The following is an 18898-nucleotide window of genomic DNA, read 5'->3' on the forward strand; positions in this document are numbered from 1 at the left end:
GATTTTACCGCTTTGTTGATGGGGCCATAATTAATTTCAGAAAGCTTCGACATATCTTTTGGTAGATTTATTCCTAAATATTTTATTGTGGGAGAGTCCCATTTAAAGTTGTACTTCTTTTTTATATCTGGGTGGGGAGTATAATTAAATGTAAGGGTTTGAGTTTTTTGAATATTTAGCTTGTATCCAGAGTATGAGTTGTAAGTCTTTAATAGACACATCAATCTGGGGATGCTCGAGTCAGGGGTTGTGATAAAGAGCAGGACATCATATGCAAACATACAAATTTTATGTTCCTCTCCTCTAATAGTTGTCCCCTTTATCCCAGGGTCCTCTCTAATTGCTTGGGCCAAAGGTTCAATAAATAAGGCAAACAAGGTCGGACTCAGGGGACATCCCTGGCGTGTCCCTCTTTCTAGGTGAATAGTTTGTGACAGGTGTCCATTTATCCTAATCCTGGCTGTTGGAGAGGAGTATAACGATTTAATACATGTAATGAAGCAGTCCTTAAAGCCAAATCTTGCAAGTACCCTATACAAATATTCCCAGCCTACTGAGTCAGCTTCATTTTTGCAATAATTTTACTTCTTTTTATCGGATTATGCAGCCCACTGACGTTTAGTGTGACTACTTTATACTCCTGACGATGCATATCTTTTTCCAAACTGTGTAAACTTGTGTGACATTACCCATGACAACAAGAACAACAAACAGTGAACAATGAACTAGAAAAACAGAAACCAAAGACTTCCAAGTCCGAAGTTCAAATAAAGCTTCAAAATGAGAGGAAATCTTCACGTCCATCGAGGGCCTCTCTGTGTCAGAGATGGTACTCTGCACTGGTAACATTTAAAACCGCTCCCAATAATCGGTAAAAAGTTCTAACCTGTCCAGCTCTTCGAGAAACGATAGTCAGTGTCTTAGTAGCTCACCCACAGACGCTTCACTCTGCAGCGTCAGATGTTCCCGGAGAGGCGGCTGAAAGCTCCGTAGTTTCTCCTTTATCCGTCCGCGATCCACCACCCGTCCGGACCGTTTTACACCCGCCTTCTCCCATGTTGATAATCTCCGTTGTTACTCCACGGTAGGGTCAGGCTCCGTCTCATTTTCCAGAGTTATTCCTCTCTTCTTTAGGTCCGTCGCAGCCTCCGCCGCGCTCTCGTAGATCCGGGTGCCGCTGTCAAAAAACACCTTCAACTTAGCTGGATGTGGCGTTTGGAAGCGGATGCCCTTGGCTTTGAGCTCTCTCAGCATTCCCGCATACGCCTTTCTCTTTTTCAAGATCTCGGGGGGGTAATCTTGGTCGAAGTAGATCCTTTTCCCCTCATATTGAACGACTTTTTTCTTCCATGCTGTGTGCAGCACCTGCTCTTTCACTCTGAACTCGAGGAAGCAAATCACCAGTGATCTTGGCGGTGCGCCTTGGGGAGGTTTTTGGAGCCAGTGCCCGGTGGCAGCGCTGTATGCCGAGGTCCATGTCCGCTACCGGCATGCCGACTGATTTTATTAGCTTGGACACGAACTCTAACAGATCGGGCCCCTCAGGCTCCTCGGGTATTCCGTGTATACGAAGGTTGTTTCGGCGTGAGCGTGCTTCTAATTCAGTTAATTTAGCCTGTAAAGCCTCTTGGGTCTCTAATGCCTGGATGAGAGCCTCCCTCGCAGCTTCATCCCTTTCTTCAATATCAGATATACGTTGTTCTGCCTCCGCAACTCTGGCTACAGTAGCCTGTAGCTCGCTCGTAGCTTCTTCAAGTTTCTGGTCGATTTCTCCTTTAAACTCGTTCAGTTCCTTCTTCATGGCGTTGCGAAAAGAGCGTCGGAATTCACTCATTTCACTTTTTAGATCTGACCTGAGTGCCCGAATCTCGTTGTAGATGGCCTGCATGTTCGGGTTAGCTACTTCTTTATCAGCGCCGCCATTGTCCTCATTGCCGTCTTCGTCTTCATTTGTTTCGTCGGATGTCGCCGTTTTATCACGTTTTGAGCTTGGTTTAAGTTTAGTCTTTTTTTGCTTCTCCCCTTCCATAGTTAATATCAGTACGTTGTTTTTATCAGTAAGGCTTTTCTAAGGGGATTATATCACACCGGGTGGGAGCGAGATTTTCAGGCAGCCATTAGGTTCAGCGCCACCTCCAGAAAACCTACTTTCCAAAGAAGAGACTCACCTAGAAACAAACCATTGAGTGTTAGGTGATACGCAAAAAGCAGCTCCACTTACGACGCACGCAGTCAGACTTGTGTGGATGACCTGAAGGAAAACCAATGTTGCCAAAGAGCTTGTTTAAATATGCTGCAGCATTGAGCCATGGGCTATGTCATGTCTCAACAGGAGGGATGGCGACAATAATAAACAAGGTCTTCACTAATTATTCAAAAGATTTTCATCCAACATGTCGAATATGTGCAAAACACAATCCACAGAGAAATCTAAGACCAAAACGAGGACAATTCCCTAAACCAGAGTACCCAGATTATTCTAGAAAATGGAAACCATTTACTACGATTCAATAGAATTTATAGGCAAAATCTAAAACAATCTGCATAGTAGAGACGATATCGGCGGCTTATACATTAATTCAAGTCTCAATGGGATGCGACATTGGAGCATTAGTTTTTTTCTTTAGCGAGTCGTGTCATGGGACATTGAAGGGTGTCATGATGACGCCAACTGAAAAAAAAAACAAACAAAAAAAAACATTTGATTATGATGACCAAGTCAGCGTTCTTTTGTCCCCCCCCCCCACAGTCCTCACAGTGAAGTGGTGCATTTAGGGAGAAAAATAAAAAAAAAACTTCAGGGGAATGAATACAGAGATATGAGGAGAAATAACAAAATAAAAGGTGTAATTTTAAAGACACTGAAAAAAAAGAAAGGAAACAAAAATATTTTCAAATCGATATTTTCAAATAAAAAAATCTTCAGAATTATTTATTTCTCCTTATATTCCCACAATTGTTGAACTAAGTTTTTATGATTTTTTTTTTAAATTATTTTTCTTTTAATGGTACTCTCATGACTCCATAATCAAAGAGGACATATTATGGAAAAATCCCTTTTTTGTTTTTTCATAAATTATTATATGTCTGAAGTCAAGTGAAAAACTCCCTGAAAACCATATCCGATGCATTTTTTTTTTTAAAGTGCCCCTTTGTTTGAAAGTTCCTTATGTAACATTACTTCTGATTATCATTTTAAATTTACATGAACTCCTCAAGGTCACGTCCCCTCCTCTACTTTGCATCGACCTCTGTCAAAAAGGGCATAATATATCACCTTTAACACGTTCTGAGAGACTGCCAATGATCTAATGCTGTTCCATATACCTCCACTTCAGAAAGTTGTTGCACAAAATTTTCTCACCATCATTTACCATCGCAACGGGTAAACAACGAGCGGTCAAAATTCCAAAAACTACCTCAAAAATTTGACCTCTCGCATCTCGGATCGATGCTTATGGACCGGCCAAATTCCTCCCTTTATTCAAAAGGTTGTGTGTTCTCTGGCGCCATCTGCTGGCGTTTCAGCTTCCCTAACCTTCAACCTTGAACACGTCTCGGGGAGGATTTCCTCTCCTCGCTGAGAGCAGAACAGCCAGCGTGCGGGTTTTCGTCTTAAGGGGAGAGTGTTGAATGTTGAACGTGTGCAACCTGGGAAATGAAGCATCACAGGCAGGCTCGAGCAGCAGTTCAGCACTGCAACTTCGTCACAACATATCTTGACCGCTGGGGCTCACTCTATAGCTGTTGGAAGACGTTAGGGCACATTCTCTCCCCTTGTAAATATTGTGTGTAGTAAATTAGAGTGCACCAAGGCCACTACTTTTTAGTTTTTGTCACGTTTCTTTTGTGATCTTCAAGCTGACCAACAACAGATGAAGCGTAGACCTTTTAGAGGGAATAGAGCCCAAAATGGTTCTTTCATGGGGTGATGACTCAAAATGATATGAATATACTTTTTAGAGCAGTAAAACTCACCTGTTGTAGTGAAGATTCCCAGCACTAAGAGGAAAAGGACACATCCACCCCACTTCTATTGGTGTTATCCACCATCTTCTTGGATTTCACGGGCTCCCGGATGAGACCATTCTTGTCAGGCCTGCTGGATTTATGGTCATCATGGACTCTAAACTAAACCTTGATGTGGATGTTTCGGCGTGACGTCTGATGAATGGGTAAAGCTTTTTGATCGAGCAGGATCCCACATCATGAAGACATTTTCCACACTCTTTTTTTAATCTCAGTTCCACTTTAGGTTTAAGTATCCAACTCCTCGAAGTGTGAGCTTTATCGATAGTCCTCCTGGCTTTTTGGAACCATCTCGCAAATAAACTCTGGGTTCGATACATTCAGGTTATCTGTGTTTTTAAGCTACTTCCACATCGTGTTTTCTAGGGGTGGGACGATATGCTTTGGTCACGATTCGATTGTATCACGATTCTTGATAATTGCGATTCTACAAGTATTGCGATTCGATATAATCAGTAGGGGTGGGAATCGCCAGAGACACCACGATACCAAATATCACGATATATAGCAAATTTTCAGCTGCAAAGGATACCAACATAATTAATCTTGATCAACATGCTTATCTGTTAAAAAAAAAGTTTTCAGTCAATTCATCTTACTTCAAATATTTACTCCAACAAAATGGACTGCTCATTCAACAAGTGCAAACACTCGGTTAAACTGAATAGAAAAATAAAACATGTCTGTCTTTTCCCAACTACAATAGAAAAACTACAATATAAAAATGTCCTCTTTACCTGACCAACGTAACTGTTTGTATTTCAGTCTAGTCAATTTCTTCCGCGTGCTCATTCTCATTCAAAGTGAAGATTTCACTGCCACTCCTTCTCACGGGAGACAACAGGGCTGCACAAATTGCAGGCTGTTGTTCAAGAAACCTCAGAAACATTTCGTATGCACTATTCCATCAAGTGGTTACGTCAGTTTTGAGTTTGTGGCTCGGAAGCTGCAACATTTTCTGCTTTAATTCCAAAGCGTGGTTTGCCATGGTATTTCTGTTGAAAAAGGCAGTGATGCGCCACACTCTCGCCATAAGCCTGGCTACTGTTGGCAGCTTTATTGCCCGCTGTGATGCAAGATTCAGTGTGTGGGCGAAACACTTGACATGGATGTATCCCGCTAACTGAGTGGCAACATACATATTAGAAGCGCTGTCTGTTACAACAACCAAGTGTTTGTCTGCAATCCCCCATTCTTCTGCTGCATTTCGCAGGAGGTCTGCGATGTTGGCCCCGGTGTGGCTTTCATGTACCGCTCGCGTTTGGAGTAGGCTACATGAGACTGCAGTTCCCAGTCCTCTGTGATGTGGTGCGATGTTACAGTCATGTACGAGTCCACTGACCTCGACGTCAAAGCGTCACTAGTTAATGCAACCCTTCCTGCTGTTCTCAAGGATTCTTCGACTTCAAGCTTAGTTCCGCGGTAGAGTTTAGGCACAGCCGTCTCGGCAAAGAAACGGCGAGACGTAATCACATACCCGGGCTCAAGCCCGGCATTTTCCACCAGGCTGAACGGACGTAAGTCTTTCACCATGAAGTAAACAATGGACTGAGTTAACTTCCTTGCACGCTCAGAATGTGAAGGTAGCTTTGCTAATCTCAGTGTCCAGTGTCGGTTGATTTTTTTTTTATTTTGCAAGCGCTTGTTTCGTTTGGCTCCCCTCACCTGCCAGTGCTGCTGGGTGGTAGCGGGAGAGGTGAACTCTTATGTTAGTTGTGTTCCCGGAGTATTTCACTTTCGCACGACAGTCCCATGTGTCATGTCAATGTCTTTCTTTCTTTCTTTCTTAGTTCAAAAGTCCAAAATAAGTCCAGACATTTGACTTAAATTTTGATGGCGCATTTATCAGTTCTCCTTCCTACATGTTGCTGTGCTGTGATCACCTATGACCTAGTTCACGTGCCAGCCAGATCTCACGAGAGCCGCTTTGCTGTGTTGAGCTCACCAGACAGTGAACGGTTAGCACCATTTAGTGGACTAAAGCAGCAATTGATTTTATTTTGGTGCATAATACAAAGTTTATTTTTTTATGTGTATGTGACCAAAATATCGATATTTGGTGTCTCTGAATCGATACAATATCGCCATGCGAAATATAGCGACATGTCACTGTATCAATATTTTCCCCCACCCCTAGTGTTTTCAGGGTCACACCTCTTTTTTTTTTTTATCCCCTCCGCCACAAAAAAACAATAATAATAAGGACCAGAAAGGTGGAAAAACACTGTAAACAAACTCCATTTATTTAGATTTTCCAGAAATATTCTGATATACTGTAGATTTATTGGACATTTGCACAGACATCGTTTCGACACATTTAACGGGATACAACGGTTAAATGGCTCTCCGACTGAATGCTTTTCGTCGTACAGCATGTTTGGCATGTTATGCATTTTTGTCATTTGTGCACATGTGCTGCCTCCTATTGGCAAAAAGAGCAATAACACGTACTTCTCTGCTATATTTTGGTACTGGAAAAAAAAAACAGCTGGACACTGAACAACCAATAAAAATCTTTGTCTAAATCAAAAATACAATTTTCCTAAACTTGATTTCGCGTGAAAATAAATGCATCCCATCATCTCTGCGTAAAACTGCATGTCTTCCTCGGACTTCCCACTGCATATATGTTTATCTCCACGTACGTAGACGATTACAGACTTTCCACAAACGGAGACATTTACAGTCAAAGGACGTACAGAAAAGCAGCTCGGGACGAAAAACACTCACAGTGCATTGGTGTGAAGTATGGCACGCACCGTCTCCCTCGCATGGTAAGTGTTAGTAGAGACGGACAAAACACTGAAAGACTCTAATGCCCACAGTTGCGGAACTTTTCAATAATATTAGAAGCTCTCGAAATGCGTCATGAACGACTTGTTGGAGCTCTACCGGAGGTCTGAGGTTTTCACTGGATTAAACTATCCGATATGCGCCCGATGGATCAATAGACATTTTCTATGTTAAGGCATGGAATGACCAATGAGGTAACTGCCATCTACTGCATTGTTTCATCCCAGATGCTGTACTGGGAAGCCTTTCTGCCCATGTAACAGGAGCACGAGCGACACTGAATGATATGCAGGTAACTGCGGAGGCTGTATCAACACAAAGTTAGGGCTACAGTCTTTGGTCATGAATAAAAATCTGCTTACACATCCAGTAGAGTGACAGAGAAAGCATACGCTCCGTTAATTCTAAAGGTTTAACATGTAAAAAAAACAAAAAAATAAATAAACAAACAAATCTGTTCCGCTCCTTACAAGGTGTTAAAATTCATAGCAAACTCAGATGAGCAAGACATGAAATATTACACCATGTCATCGTTACTTATCTCACAAAAAAACTACATTACGATGCAGAAACAGTGTGTAAAAAAACAAATGAATAAATAAAATGACATCAGCAATGACGTTGGAGAAGCAAATTTCGCTGCCTATCAATCTGGGAAAAGTTAAAAGGCCATTTCCAAACTATTTGGAGTCCATGTTGTGTGTGAACCAACCACAAGACTTCAGGAACAATGGGCCTCATGCAAGAACATTTTCGTATTTTTATTCTAAATTTCTCTTACTTTTTTCGTACGAAGGTCTCGTACGAACACGCCGTCAGATTCAACAAACGCTCTTAACTTCGGAAAAAGTATGTAAACGACCTGCGTAAATGTTGAATCCCAACCGTGCGTATTTAAAGCTATGGTTGGTAATCCTGTTCAGAAACACACAGATCTGTACAAGATGTATTTAGAAAAAGGGACGAAAATAATCAGACCTCTGTGGCAGCTGCAGGACTGAGAAAAAGCTGACCAATCCGAGATCCGAGAGCTTTCTGCCTGCCCCCCTCTGTCGGCTCCCTCCTCCGCGCGCGCATGCGGTTCTACCGTTAGCGAAAACGACTTTATACGGCAAAAATGGCTTTGGATGAAGCACTGACGGAATGGGGAGGGGGGGTGGGGGGGTGGGGTGGAGGTGGAGCTTAGAGGAGGGGCCACTTTCGAATCTTGCTAGCTCTCTTGCTAGCTCTCTAGGATTACCTACCATAGCTTTAAGGGAAACGTGCACGAGGATAGTAAATTTGCATACTCCACGCCCTAAATAATACCATATGAGGGTACGCTTCCTCTCTCCTGTGCCAGGAAGTGTCGAGTGTTGAGAATGGTATCAAGGCGCAAAAAGAACAACTTTAGGGGCTCTGAGACTGAAGTTCTGCTTTCAGTGATCCAAAAAGGAAAATCTGTCATTTTTAGCAGGGCTCTATTTTTACCATGTCAGCTGCAGTTCGTAATGTCACTGAAATAATAAAAAAAAAGAAATGGTTTGATATGAAAATAGCTTAAAAAAAAAAACGTCTGGCCATGGCCAGGCGCTCGATGACTGCAACTAAAGCTGTGCAATCAGTTGTTGCCTCATCATGATGGCACTTTGATGGGGCGGTCCATGAGGGGGGTCTTCTGGCACCACACCTTCGGGTCTGCCTGGGCTGGTTCAGGTAGTAGGAGACCCTCGTTCATGGCAATATTGTGCAAATCTGGCATGCCTTCTCTGGGCTACAGAGCAGTTTGCCCCCCACTGTATCAAGACACACCCACCTGGCCTTCAGCTCAGTGCGCTCCACGACAGCACGGGTGCTTTGATGCGTATATGTGTGCAGTCTAGTGCTCCGAATATGATTGGCAGTCCAGCCACGGCATGAAAGTCCCTCTTAATTTGTACTTGTTGGACAGCGGTGTATGGGAATCTGATGTACCATGGGTGATAATCTGATGAGAGCTTTGATGACCAAGGGGAGCGTACGACTCACAGAGGACTGGAACACACCCGATCTGCCTCCAGTCTCCCTCTGAAAGGTTCCAGTGACCAAAAATCCAAGGGTGGTGAGGACCTGGACGTGTGGTGGAATTGGGTTTGATTGGCGTGTTTCTCTCTGGAGTTGTGGCTCTAGCAAGCTGCATGTTTGCAGCAGCACAGTCCTTGGCAATCTATATCGCGATGTCAGCCATTTCACTGTCTCCGCAAGGATATCTACACGGTCTCTTCCAAGAGCCTGACACGCTAAGACATCCAAAAGTAGAAAGTCAGCCGCTGGTTACACCTCCCATTGGCCTTGTTATATACAGATTCAAATTAACCTTCAATTAGTGCATAATTTAAGTTAAACAGAATAATGTCAGCACCATTATGGGGTATAATGTTTATTTATTTATGTTTGCTTCAAAGTAATTGTGAGAATGCTTTAAGGCATTCTCACTAACGCCCTTTCGTGCGGGCTGCAGGGGTTCGATCCCCAGATACTTTTTTTTTCATTTCAACTGTTTATTGCTTGAAATCATTACACTCTCGTCTTTTAAATGTCATTTCAACTTCAAACTCCTGTTTCTTCTCAGCCTATTTTTGCTTCCATAGCTCCTTCAGCTTTTAGCTTCTTTTAGCTTCTTTTAGCTTCTTCAGCTGTTTTAGCTTCTTTTAGCTTCTTTAGCTTCTTCAGCTGTTTTAGCTTTTTTTAGCTTCTTGAGATTTTTTAGCAAGGTAATTCAGCTTATATGCATTCTCACTGCTGTTTCATAGGAACAGCAATTTCTAGTTAAATATACAATCCATTAGTCAAGCAAACTTGATTGGAATAACAGCGGACTATTTTACGAAACTCCTACGACAGGTCTGGATCACTCGTAATTCTGTTCGTACCTGAAAGAAAACGTAAAATACGAAAAGATTGGTGAATGCGCAAATTCTCTTAAATCACTCGTACGCTCGACATAAGAACAAATATATGTGTACGAACGGTTCTTGCATGAGGCCCAATGTCCTTTGGACCAAAGTGGGGATGTTTGGTTGTAACGGAGAAAACGAAATGCAGCATATCGGCACAAACGGCTCATCTGTCGAGCACGGCGGCGGAGGGCTGATGATTTGGGCTCGTTCTGCAGCCACAGGACCCAGACACCTCGTGGTCATTGAGTCCGCCGCGAACTCCTCTGTATATTAAAGTATTTTCGAGTCAAATTTGAGGCCGTCTGTACCAACAGCTAAAGCTCGACTGAAACTGGGTCATCAACAGGATGATGATCCCAAACACAGCAGCAAATCTACAGCAGAATGTCTGAAAAAGACGAGAATCGAGGTGCAGCAGTGGTCCAGTCAAAGTCCAGACCTCTACCCGATTGAAACGTCATGGTGGGAACCCCGAAAGAGAGCCGTCAAACAAATGCCCGCAAACTGGAGCAACGTAAAGTCGGGACGACCAAAACTCCTCCACAGTGATGTGAGAAACGTCCTACAGGAATGGATTACTTCAAGTCGTTGCTGCTAAAAGTGGCTGCTGAATCCTACGGTGGACTTCATTTTTCCACACACTGCTTCTGCATTTTCACTTCATTTGTTGTCAGTTTTGGGAACATTGCTCACATTTAAAGCACCGGCAAGGACCGGGTGATCGTTTCATGACCAGAAGCGTAAAACCTCGGATTTGAACAAGGGTGCTCTCTCCGTTTTACACGAACCTGACGACGGACCCGAATTTTCCTGGGAAAACCTTTCAGTGAGCAATGTTTAGATCCCGTTTCAAGTGTTCCGACATTTGCGGCGGCTTCCTGTAAGCACACTTTGGGAAAAAGGTCATGTTAGATTCGAGGGGGCTTATTTCATATTGCTTTACTTTTGAGACTACGTTTCCCATAATCCTCACTCCTACTATACGTGGAAACGCACGGCCTCACAAATTAACTCCCATCCTCAGATTGCAGATTGGACCAGAACATATACAATATCTCAACACGGATTTCTTATTTATGATCGACATGACAAGACACGATGCGTAAAATACATACAACTTTGCTTTACATTTACTTTGAATAAAAAGGCGCTAAATTAAGTCACACAACATTAGCTTTAGAATGGCTCTCAGTATAATGTTTGCACCACTGTACAGATTATAGCATCTCCTGTTTTAATATAAACATCTTTTATACTTAAATTCATTCGAGGCAATAATAGTTAACTGTTACTAGTTATCTGTAATCATTTGCCGTCTTTGTGCAACTCAAAAAAATAATCTGATTAATCTCAGGCTGAAATGCGTCGCAGGGTTTAAAAACACCCGTCTGTGAACTGAGGATTCTACAGCGGGGATGAGGAATAAGGTTGGAATAATATGCATTGGCTTCAGGAAAGACAGAAGACAAGATACAACCATGGAAAGATGGGATTGGAGAGAAGGAAAGAGGAAGGAGTTTGGTTGATCTAGGAGGGATAACATTCAGACTGAGGAGGGAGGAGTTTTGTGTCGGGGCGTAGCTGAGGGGGATAACAGAATGACTTATGGACACACAAAGCCCTCTCTTCTCCCGCCTTTACATTCTGGTAGCTTTCAAACCTTTTCACCCTTATTGTCACTAGACCAAATCCGTGCTTCACTTCTTGAACTAAACTGTCGCTGTGCAGGTGTCCGCTTTAGGTTTGAGGTCCTAAATGAAAACTACACTCCACCCAACATCCTCTCTCAAACGTGGGACTCATCCAGATCCAGGTCTACGGGGGAGAGTGGGAGAGGGGACCGACGCGGCGACCTCCGAGATGAGCGGCGGGGCGACGGTGGCGACAGCAGCGGGGTGAGGAGCGGGTTCTCGGTGCCGTCGTCCTCGCTGAGCTGCAGGAGGGTGTCGCTGCGCGGCAGCAGTGCCGTTGTATCCTCGTCTCCGGGGCTCTCTCTGATCCTGGATGGCCCCGGGGGAGGTGGAGGGAGAAGAGTGGAGGGTGGCGGCAGAGGGGGGCCCGAGGCCGGCGTTGTGCTGAGCACAGGAAGTGGAGGAGGGAGAGGGGAGGAGGTGCGGGACAAAGGGAGAGGGGAGCAGGTTCGGGAGAGGGGCAGCGGGGAGCAGGTTCGGGATGGGGGTGTCGGGGTGGAGGGGCGTGAGATGGAGGGGGGAGGGGACAGGCTGCTGCGCAGCCCCCACTGCTCTCTCTTCTCCTTGCTGCTTATGGCCGGAGCGACCTGAGTGACAATACACCTTGTTCCTGTAGTTTCAGCTTGTAATAAGATATGCAGGCCCACAGATAAAGGGCCAGTCCACACAATTCATATCGAGACCAAGGCTGTGTTCGAAACCGCATACTTCTCCTATTACTCATACTAACTTTTTGAGTTAGTATGCGAGTTTGAGTGCTCGGATGCATACTAGTGTTAGATTCGGTTCTTTTAATTGGAAGCTCAAGAACGTACCGGAGTATTTCAAGTGAAAATGAAGTCTTTATTGATGGCAACAAGTGAAGTATCTCAGCGCTGGTCTCGGTATGACAGAACTCTCGCAGGAATCCGTCAGACAGAGCCTTGATTTCCGGTTGTAATTTGTATTTATAGCCTCATAGGTTGGACTCACACTCGACCGAGTATGATTGGACATGAGTAGGTTCAACATGCTTCGTCATATTCTCTGGATCAGCCCAAAACAATGTGTGTGTGTGAATCTGCCCTTGCTTTCCCAGGCTTTCCTAATTGTTTTGTCTCCCTACTCCTGGATCACTTTAGGTCATCATGGAAAAGTACTGAGACTTATTTCATTCATAATGTCTAAGAACAAAGCCAATTTTTACACTAGATTCGCCGAAATGTTGGGTATGCATCATGAGGTTACTACTCATACTCAAACTACCCAAGATGTAACGTAACGTGACGTCGCCGATCGTCATTTCCTGTCAAAATTGCAGTTTCAAGCTAGCTACAACGAGGGTAGGTTCACTTCCTGTTTTCAAAACAAAAGCACCAATTGTATCGTAATGGCTTTCCCTATGATAAAAGGCAACAGGTATTTTATTTTGTGAAAATAAACGGAAGTGCGTTGCTCACTGCGGCTAGCTTTAGTAGCGCCGAATTTGTCGGAAACAAAATTGTAAATAGCCGGTATTTTGTCAGATTTTCAACACGTTGGGAATTTAAACGACTACTTTCTCGCCTGAAAATGTTTCAAATGTTGCTAAAGTTTACAGAGTTTAGAGCTTAAGCGAAATCAGCTTCAGGTCAGCTGATTTCGGCTCGGGCAGGAGCGAAATGCATTGTGGGTAAACGCTCTGCATACTGTCTGATCGATCAGTATGCCGTATGCAGAATGGAAGTATGCAGTTTGCATGTATGTAGTATGTAGTATGCGGTTTCGAACACAGTCCAAGTTTCATGAAAAGTCTGCCAGTCGAGACAAACAGGGCAGAATCTGTTTGTTATAGTCAACTAAATCAATGTAAATGAGCGCGTTGGCTGAAATAAAATCAAACTTTTAAAGTAAACACATCGGTCCAACTGAAATCGCACAATATCAAATGTTTCAAAGTCAGACTAACATCTGGATAAGTTCGATTGGAGTAATCGTACCATACAATGTTGTTGTTTTACGCTGTCGCGCGTGCATCTATTTGTTTCTTAAGAAAAATGACAAAAAAAAGTCAAGGGGGCGCATCACCACAGACTGTAGCCAAGTCTGACATACTCCGGCTGATAAATCAATTCCCATCTTGTGCTTGTATGAAGCGATGAGTGCAGCCGTGCAAACTGAATCACCCAGCTGAACAATAACTGAAGCGCAACTTGAGTGTGCGCGTAAAGTACTGATTCTGATTGGCTGTTTACTCTTTCTCAGGAACAGCCAATCGCAGGACTGGCTCCACCCTGTTTGTCTCTGTCAGACATTGAAAATTTGGATAAAAGACGCCCAATAATCAAACTTTAAATTTGATGATTCTAAAATTAATGTTTTATGGATTTTTTTTTTCATATTGTGATCACTGGCACAGCTGGTCAATATAATAATAATAATAGTATAATGTGTGAGTTTTGTCAGGCGACACCCACCCACCCTTGCTCCTCGCTGCTGGTCCTACCTGTGTGTTTGCAGGCCCATGCAGGTCGGCGGTGACTGTGCCAGAGACGGCGGGGGGCACCTGCAGTGTCGGGGACTTTGAAGGAGCAGGACTGGCCCTCCTGCTCTGCGCTGCAGGCTCCGCGGCGCTGGGGGTCGGGGGCTTGCTGGCCCCCGCCGGCGCCTGCTGGCCCTGATTCTCTGTAAAGGTGACCGACCTCTTTTGGTCTCCATGAGCTGTGGGGCAACACATTGCATGAGCACGTGGTCAAAACAAAACAAAAAACGCCAGCACCAGCTAGCCACTCGCTAAGACATCAGCACCACCCAAAAAATGAGAAATTTAAAAAATTAGAAAAAGAGTGGAGGCAGGGGCGGGACAGGAGGGGGAGGAGGCGGGGATCTGGGAGGGGAAGCAAGGCAGACATGCAGAGCGCCCTATAGGGTGCGGTTGCAGATTAAAAAAAAAAAAAAGAGGGGGGCGGGCCGTTGCAGGGTGGAGAGGAAGGGTTAAGGGTCGTGTCTCACCTTCACAGTCCAATAAAGTTTCTTTATTTTGAAACATAAGGCGTGAGACAGAACAGAGTGACAAGAGTCAGTCTGGTGACAAGTGCCACAGCAAACAGCATTGGAACAAAGACAAGATGCTGAGGACAATGGGGGGGACGGGTCAGTTCTTTCTATATGTATTTTCATATTTCAATGGGACATTGAAGCACATTGCGTGCTAAATCTGAAGCGCAGGGTAAGATTGGCCATTAGTTTTTCCAGTCACTGAAACAAATATGTCCCATTTCCATTATGTATCTACAAATAAGACACCCAACTCTCTCTCTCACACACACACAGACACACACACACACACATAAACGAGAGCACATGAGCTGTTACCCAGTGGTTTGTTCTTGGGCTGGATGCTCCTGCGTGTTGTCGAGAGTCTCGCTCCCGACCGGCCACGTGGTTCATTCTTTGGAATGGACAGCAGGGGGCGCCGCAACTGCAGGACAGTCACAATTGAAAGGTGACATAAGAGGTCACTCTCCGGGTTTTGCTTATATTTAAACGTACTAAATAGAAAAAAACGGAGCATCTCGTGATTAAGTGGGTATATTAATCAGAAGTATTCTGGTATCAAAATATCCTTTATCACAAAAACACATGTCTGGAATTTGTAATAACCCAAACCACTGAAAACCACACATTTAAACTGAGTAGACTAAGGATTTATTCCCTGTTTGTATATTGGCATATTCTCGATGTGCCTCTTTGTTCCTAGTCTCTTTTTCATGACTGGCCTTAGTTGTTGTTTTTGCATTAATTTATATTCTTTGATCAGACGTAGTCTTAGTCTCGTCTTGCCTCAGTCCTGATTCTTTGTTACCTTCCCAGACTCCCCAGCACCTGCGCTTTTTTGTGTTCCGTTTAGTTTTTAAGTGTTCTCTTCGAGAACTTTGTTCAGTTTTCAGTTTTATTTTGAAAGTCAGTTTCCTGCTAAACTGAAAAACACAATTGACCTCCATACCTGTCTGAGTCCTCGCTTTCTTCCTAACGGAGGCTGTAGCAGGAGGTTCTGCTGGCCCGGTTCACTCTGCACGCTGGCGACCCTGGTTTCAAGTTGGACACAGACGCACGAAACGCACACACAAAATACGTCAGCCGGAAGGAGCCAACAGGAACGTCGCACCACCACCTCTAATCGCTCACTGAACCCACCTTTCATCACAACAAGATGTTGCCGCTACACTACTCAACACACACTGTATGCTGCAAGACACCCAGTCACAGCGCAGGAAAAAAGAAAAGAAAACAACAACAAAAAAAGAACAATGCCGCCATGATTTAACACCGAAAACACAACAGGGGATAGTAGGGGGCTGGAGTAGCAACTCTGACAAGAGAAACTTATTTTATGCCCGTCAAACATCTATACTGGAATATTTCAGAATCAAACCAGGAAAGAAAAGGTAAATCGAATTTAGTTAAAAGAAAAAAAGAAACACTGTTTTACATCAAATTTGACAAAAACATACACACACACACACACACACACACACACACAAAAAAAACAAACCAAAAGTCATTGTGTTTTTGGTTGCCACCCCAGTTCCCCCCCTTGCCCATACAGATTGGTATCCACAATGGGACGCCCAATTTGATCAGCGAGAAGCCTGATAAGACACATAAACAGTATGAGACACCATGGCACCAATGGGAGATAAGGCTGACTTTGGCGATGGCACATCAACCGTGAAGACCCACAGCTAACAGAGGAAACAGAGGCAGAGCTCCCCGGCCCTGGGGCTGGTGGGGGACCCTCTTTAGCGAGTCATTTTAGGGAGGAGAGGCCTGGTTAGGATAGCACAGCAGATGAGCCGAGAAGATGAGGGTCAGTGTGGAGCTCAAAAACGAGGTGAGGAGGAAGGGGGGTGGGGACAGAAACAAGGCACATTATACCGACACAGAAAGAGATAAGAGACAGGAAAGTTGACGAGGGGGAAGGGGCGTGATAGGGCCGAGGCAGTTTGACTGGATGTGGATGAGTGATCGACGGCCAATAGAGAAGGCCGTCACGAGGCGATGCCCATCCCAATGCACCAATGGGACATACACACAGACAGGGCCACTGTACCTAGAGAGGTTACCCTCCTGCAGAAGGCCCTGGGACTCATCTAGCACATTGGGTTCACTGTAAAAAGGGGGGTGGGGGGCGAAGGGAAGGGGGGGTGGAGAATGGGAGTTTAGGGAGTGTAGCTGAGATCCATCACCACACTGAGCCCCAGAAGAGTGGAAAGCAGTTACCATAACTGATAAAAGTTGGAGCAGATTTTTTACCAATACACCAGTGTTAGCTACTTCATAGTGCAGCCCTGAGACTGCTGAACAAAGAGCATTGTAAAATCAACAGAGATATACACAAAAATATGGCCGTGATTGTGGGATATGACCGATTGATCCTTATAAAGACATTATTTCTATAAGCTACGCGAACAAGTTAAGATTTGAGCTAAAAAATAAAACGTGTCTCGAGAGCGGGCCTTCCCACAGAAACAGACTTTCAATTATCTGCATACATGTTTTTTTTTTTTGTTTGTTTTTGACCGGCTCTTTCCGGATCAGAATGATTGCACGACATAAAGAAAAAAAAGAAGAAAAAAAAGAATCACCGTCCGGTCCATCGCTGGTTTTCTGAAATGAGTAAAAAATATCTGCTGAGTTATCGTGTCAGTTTACTTCAGTGATTGAGATTTGTTCGATTGGCACTCGCTGGACCGACAAAAAGCAAACAAACGAAAAAAAAATAAAACACACAAACACGCTCGGTACGCCGCGTGAATGTGGTTATACTGACAATCAGAAAATGTTGACTTGCATAAAAAGGCTGAAGAGTGACGAGAAGAGAAGAGCAAGGCTCCGCGGGTTTTAATGGTGACAATTTATCTTGTGCTATCTCTACTTCTCACCCAGCGACACCAATTCCGCTTCCACTCCAATAGTAAAAGGTTTAAAGCTTTAATTCTTCTGTCATTAATCAGAACGTGTTTGCAACCTAAAAAAAAAAAAAACCCAAAAACAAAACAAAAAGATCCCTAGTTACAATCGAGGATGATTATCGTTGTCTTAAATAGCCTACTTGCGTTTCTGCCTGTGTGGGACAGCTTGGTTTTGAGTCTTTCCGTCTGTGGTGGGTATTTGCGTACCCGCCTTTCTGTGCTGGGACGTTACCTTTGACTGGGCAGCATGGTGGTGCGGGGGATCTCGGGCTGCAGGGCCGCCGAGCCCGTGGCGTGGCTGGAGAAACGCCGCTGAGACGTCACCCTGGGCAAGAAAGCCTCGTGCTCGCTCACAACGCTGGGAATGCTGATGGAGTCGTCTAGAGTGAGAAGAGTGGAGGAGAGTGAGTTCACTTCTTCCTCGGACAAATATCTCAAATGCCAGAGAGAGAGCGACTGAGGACAGAGAAAGGGTTTCTGACTCTCTTCGTCGTCCTCGTCGGTGCGGCTGAGTGTGTCCTGCGAGGGCTGGCGGGACGGTTGGCTGTCCTGCTCCCAAACGGTGCCGGTGCCCGTGTTGGAGCGCGACATCGTGGCCAAACTGAGGCGATAGGCTGACGTAGAGGTACCCACTGTGCTGATAGACGTCTTGCCCTGGTATGCTGTGGGTGAGGGGGGGGGGGGGGGGGAGCAGGGCAACCAAGAGTTATCAACATTTCAACGTGAGTATTTTTTTTTTGGAAGTTAGAAGATGAAGCATTCGAGTCTCTGACCAGAGCCGCTGTGCACAGCCTCTTTGAGGATCTTGAGCTCATTGTTGAACTCTGCAAACAGGGAGCTCTTGCAGAGAGGTCTTGGGATGAAGCGTCGCTCCAGCTGGTCTGCGATGTGGTGGCGCGCCGTAATCTCCTCCTGGGAGTCGGCTGGCTGGGTCAGCAGCTAGAAAAACACGCAGCTGCTTAATGGAAATGTCAAAGCAAAAGGATATCACGGTCGGCCAAAATGACGTGAAGTGGCCCCTGTACCTTGCATTGTATGAAGGGTCTCAGGAGGACAAAAATAGGGATACGGGTACGGACAATGAAGTCGATGAAGTCCCAGAAGGCCAAGCCGCCCACCTTCCTCAGAGCCATCTCTTTCACCTGCAGGCTCAGCCGATACCACTGGTTTCCCAGCGAGCGCTCAAAGCAAACCAACACCACCTTCAGAGCTGTAGAGGACATCGGGTGAGAAGCCAAAAAATAAAAAAACGGGAAGAAACCAGAGAAGCTATAAAATGGTGTCACATCTCAGTCGTACCTAGATAAGCAGCTTGGCTGGTGGACTCTGCTAATCCCTCTCGACGTAGATCCTTCCCCGTGTCGCCGGGTGTGGAGCAGTGAGCCGGAGAAGCATCCAGCATGAAATTCTTGGTCCGGGAAGTTGAGATGATCCGAGGAGGCAGGAGGATATTGATGACGGTCTGCAGGAGAAGGAAGATCTCCGGCTGCTCCAGGTGGGGGCTGTCTGCGGGAGGAGAGGCGCGCGTGTTCAA

General features: G+C 44.9%; 1 protein-coding gene across 18 annotated transcripts in view; it reads right to left on the reverse strand.

The window, feature by feature from the left end:
* Positions 1-7978: 7978 nt before the first annotated feature.
* Positions 7979-18898, reverse strand: part of unc80 (unc-80 homolog (C. elegans)) — a 56530-nt gene continuing 45610 nt past the window's right edge. For 12 of the 18 annotated variants that reach the window (XM_075477503.1, XM_075477500.1, XM_075477499.1 and 9 more), the window contains 11 exons: positions 18664-18870; positions 18390-18574; positions 18138-18303; positions 17847-18026; positions 17597-17744; positions 16503-16559; positions 15396-15477; positions 14765-14870; positions 14402-14422; positions 13896-14110; positions 7979-12018 (listed from right to left, as the gene is read on the reverse strand). In XM_075477503.1, coding sequence (XP_075333618.1) covers positions 11527-12018; positions 13896-14110; positions 14402-14422; positions 14765-14870; positions 15396-15477; positions 16503-16559; positions 17597-17744; positions 17847-18026; positions 18138-18303; positions 18390-18574; positions 18664-18870 — 1859 coding nt within the window. In that variant the 3' untranslated portion in view covers positions 7979-11526. The remainder of the gene's footprint in view (positions 12019-13895; positions 14111-14401; positions 14423-14764; positions 14871-15395; positions 15478-16502; positions 16560-17596; positions 17745-17846; positions 18027-18137; positions 18304-18389; positions 18575-18663; positions 18871-18898) is intronic. The other 6 variants (XM_075477506.1, XM_075477497.1, XM_075477491.1 and 3 more) reach the window with 3 other exon arrangements.

The sequence above is a fragment of the Odontesthes bonariensis genome, chromosome 11 (genome assembly GCF_027942865.1).
Source record: "Odontesthes bonariensis isolate fOdoBon6 chromosome 11, fOdoBon6.hap1, whole genome shotgun sequence".
Lineage (NCBI taxonomy): Eukaryota > Metazoa > Chordata > Actinopteri > Atheriniformes > Atherinopsidae > Odontesthes > Odontesthes bonariensis.